Below are 3,860 nucleotides of genomic sequence, written 5' to 3' on the forward strand. Positions count from 1 at the left end.
TTTCACCTAAAATCCCCGTTTTTTTTCCCAAAATTCCCAAATTTTCTGGAATTTTCCCCAAATTTTGGGATGCTCACCTCCTCCTCAGTCTGCACGGGCACCCAGGTGAGGTTTGGCACGTGCAGCTCGTCGCTGCCGGGTCCCAGGCGCCGGATCAGAACCCCAACATTTCCCCAAGAAATCCCCAAAATGCCCCCTAAAATCCCCATTTTTTCACGTAAAATCCCCATTTTTTCACCTAAAATCCCCATTTTTTCACCAAATTTTCCTGAATTTTTTTTGGAATTTTGGGATGCTCACCTCCACCTCAGTCTGCACGGGCACCCAGGTGAGGTTGGGTACGTGCAGCCTCAAATCCCAATGAATATCCCCCATAAAATCCCTGTTTTTTCATGTAAAACCCCCATTTTTTCATCTAAAACCCCCATTTTTTCCCCTAAAATTACCGTTTTTTTTCCCAAAAGTCCCAATTTTTTTCAGAATTTTGCGATCCTCACCTCCTCCTCAGTCTGCACGGGCACCCAGGTGAGGTTTGGCACCTGCAGCTCCAAATTCTGCTACTTTAACCCCCAAAATCAGCCATAAAATCCCCGTTTTTTCACCTAAAATCCCCGTTTTTTCACCTAAAATCGTCATTTTTTCATCTAAAATCACCATTTTTTCACCTAAAATCCTCATTTTTTCACCCAAAATTCCCAAATTTCCCCCAAAATCTCAATGCTCACCTCCTCCTCAGTCTGCATGGGCACCCAGGTGAGGTTTGGCACCTGCAGCCCCAAATTCCAATGAAAACTCCCCCTAAAATCCACGTTTTTTCACCTAAAACCCCCAAATTTTCACCTAAAATCCCCATTTTTTCACCTAAAATCTCAGTTTTTTCCCCCAAAATCTCAATGCTCACCTCCTCCTCAGTCTGCACGGGCACCCAGGTGAGGTTGGGCACGTGCAGCTCGTCGCTGCCGGGTCCCAGGCGCCGGATCTCCAGCTCGGAGCCGCGCTCTCCCCGCGCCAGCAGCAGATCCCGCAGCGACTCGTTGTAAATCTCCAGGAAACTGGCGGAGAAATGGTACTAAAAACGCCTCAAATCCCCCAAATCCGCCCCAAAACGGGCACCCCCGGGCGGGATTTGGGGTTTTTATTTTGGGAATTACCTGCCAGCCCTTCCCCTGCAGGTCTCGGGCGCCCAGGAAGAGGTGCCGGACGGCTCTGGGGATCATCCCCCGCGATTCGGGGCCGCCCGGCGGCTCCGGCCCCTCCATGGTGAAGGTTTTGCCGCTGCCCGTCTGCCCGTAGGCGAAGATGCACACCGGGTACCCGTCCAGGGCTGACTGCAAAACAAAATTTCATCAATTCAGACAAATTTGGGAATTTTTAGGGGGATTTTGGGATTTTCAGCACATTCGGGAAGTGGTTTTGCAGTGGATTTAGAGGCAAACTTGAGGGTTGCAGGGAGAAATTTGGATGAGATTTGAGGGTTCAGAGATGATTTGGGAGCTCTGAAAACAAGATTTGAGAGGAATTTTGGAAATTCCAAGAAAATTTGGGAATTTTTAGAGGGATTTTGGGATATTCAGCACATTCGGGAAGTGGTTTTGGAGCAGATTTAGGGGCAAATGTGAAGATATCGGGAGGAAATTCGGGTGAGATTTGAGGGTTCAGAGAGGATTTGAGAGTCCTGGAAAAGAGACTTGAGAGGAATTTTGGGAAATTCCAAGAAAATTTGGGAATTCTGAGAGGATTTGGGAAAAAAATGGGAATTCTGAGAGAATTTGGAGAGGGATTTTGGAGGGATTTTGGGGGCATTTTGGGGATCCGGCCCCTCCATGGTGAAGGTTTTGCCGCTGCCCGTCTGCCCGTAGGCGAAGATGCACACCGGGTACCCGTCCAGGGCTGACTGGAAAACAAAATTTGGGAATTTTAGAAAAATTCGGGAATTTTTAGGGGGATTTCGGGATTTTCAGGACATTTCGGAAGTGGTTTTGGAGCGGATTTAGAGAGAAATTTGAGGATATCGGGGGGAAATTCGGGTGAGATTTGAGGGTTAAAGGAGGATTTGGGAGTTCTGGAAGACAGATTTGAGAGGAATTTTGAAATTCCAAGAAAATTTGGGAATTCTGACACAATTTAGGGAAGAATTTGGGAATTGTGAAGGAATTTGTGAAGCATTTTTGAGTCCTGGGAGGAATTTTTGGGGGATTTTGGGGGTCCGGCCCCTCCATGGTGAAGGTTTTGCCGCTGCCCGTCTGCCCGTAGGCGAAGATGCACACCGGGTACCCGTCCAGGGCTGACTGGGGATGGAAAATCCACAATTTTAGAGAAATTTGGGAACTTTTAGGGGTATTTTGGCATTTTCAGCACATTCGGGAAGTGGTTTTGCAGTGGATTTAGAGGCAAACTTGAGGGTTGCAGGGAGAAATTTGGATGAGATTTGAGGGTTCAGAAAGGATTTGGGAGTTCTGGAAAAAAGACTTGAGAGGAATTTGGGAATTCCAAGAAAATTTGGGAATTTTTAGGGAAATTTGGGAATTTTTAGAGGGATTTTGGGATTTTCAGCACATTTGGGATGATAGGAAGTGGTTTTGGAGCAGATTTAGGGGCAAACGTGAAGGTATCGGGAGAAATTCAGGTGAGATTTGAGGGTTCAGAGAGAATTTGGGAGTTCTGAAAAAGAGATTTGGGATGAATTCAGCAATTCTGAGGAAATTTGGGAATTCTGAGTGAATTTTGGGAAAAATTTTGGAATTTTGAGAAGGATTTGGGAATTTTCAGAGAGTTTGGAAATGTTTCGGAGCGGATTTTAGGAGAAATTTGAGGATATCGGGAGGAAATTCGGGTGAGATTTGAGGGTTCAGAGAGGATTTGGGAGTTCTGGAAGAGAGATTTGGGAGAAATCTCTGGAATTCCTAGGAATTTGGGAATTCTGAGAGGATTTGGGAAATAATTTGGGAATTTTGAGAGAATTTTGAGAGGAATTTTGGCGTTCTGAGAGGGATTTTGGGGATCCGACCCCTCCATGGTGAAGGTTTTGCCGCTGCCCGTCTGCCCGTAGGCGAAGATGCACACCGGGTACCCGTCCAGGGCTGACTGGGGATGGAAATTTGGGAATTTTTAGGGAAATTTGGGAATTTTCAAAGAGTTTGGAGCAGTTTTCAGCAGATTTAGGGTCAAATTTCAGAGTTCCGTGAAGAAATTCGGGTGAGATTTGAGGGTTCAGAGAGGATTTGGGAGCTCTGGAAAAAAGATTTGAGAGGAATTTTGGAATTCCAAGAAAATTTGGGAATTCTGAGTGAATTTTGGGAAGAATTTGGGAATTTTGAGGATATTTTGGGATATATTTTGGGATATTTTGGGCTCTCACCTGCACGAGGAGCTGAATCTCCTGGAAGATTTCCCTTTGAGAAGCTCCGGGCGGGATTTGGGGGATTTTCAGCGGGATTTGGGTAGAATTCCAGGGATTTTGGGAAATTTGGGATATTTTGGGATATTTTTGGCTCTCACCTGCACGAGGAGCTGGATTTCCTGGAAGATTTCCCGCTGGGAGGCTCCGGGTGGGATTTGGGGGATTTTGAGCAGGATTTGGGTGGAATTCTGGGGATTTTGGGAAACTTGCATCTTTTGGGATATTTTGGGATATTTTTGGGATATTTTGGGATATATTTTGGGATATTTTGGGCTCTCACCTGCACGAGGAGCTGAATCTCCTGGAAGATTTCCCGCTGGGAGGCTCCGGGCGGGATTTGGGGTTGGATTTGGGGGATTCTGAGCAGGATTTGGGGTGGGATTCCGGGGATTTTGGGAAATTTGCATCTTTTGGGATATTTTGGGGATATTTTTGGGATATTTTGGGCTCTCACCTGCAC

At 46.3% G+C, this 3,860-nt stretch overlaps 1 protein-coding gene across 1 annotated transcript in view; it reads right to left on the reverse strand.

Annotated features, from left to right (window-relative positions):
* Positions 1-1,358, reverse strand: part of LOC130587706 (kinesin-like protein KIFC1) — a 4,814-nt gene extending 3,456 nt beyond the window's left edge. The window contains exons 1-2 of the mRNA XM_057388681.1: positions 1,152-1,358; positions 902-1,069 (exon numbers count right to left, since the gene is read on the reverse strand). Coding sequence (XP_057244664.1) covers positions 902-1,069; positions 1,152-1,259 — 276 coding nt within the window. The 5' untranslated portion in view covers positions 1,260-1,358. The remainder of the gene's footprint in view (positions 1-901; positions 1,070-1,151) is intronic.
* Positions 1,359-3,860: the final 2,502 nt, after the last annotated feature.

This window comes from Malurus melanocephalus, unplaced genomic scaffold (assembly GCF_030028575.1).
Source record: "Malurus melanocephalus ecotype Western Australia unplaced genomic scaffold, MMel_1.1 scaffold_2293, whole genome shotgun sequence".
In the NCBI taxonomy this organism is placed as follows: domain Eukaryota; kingdom Metazoa; phylum Chordata; class Aves; order Passeriformes; family Maluridae; genus Malurus; species Malurus melanocephalus.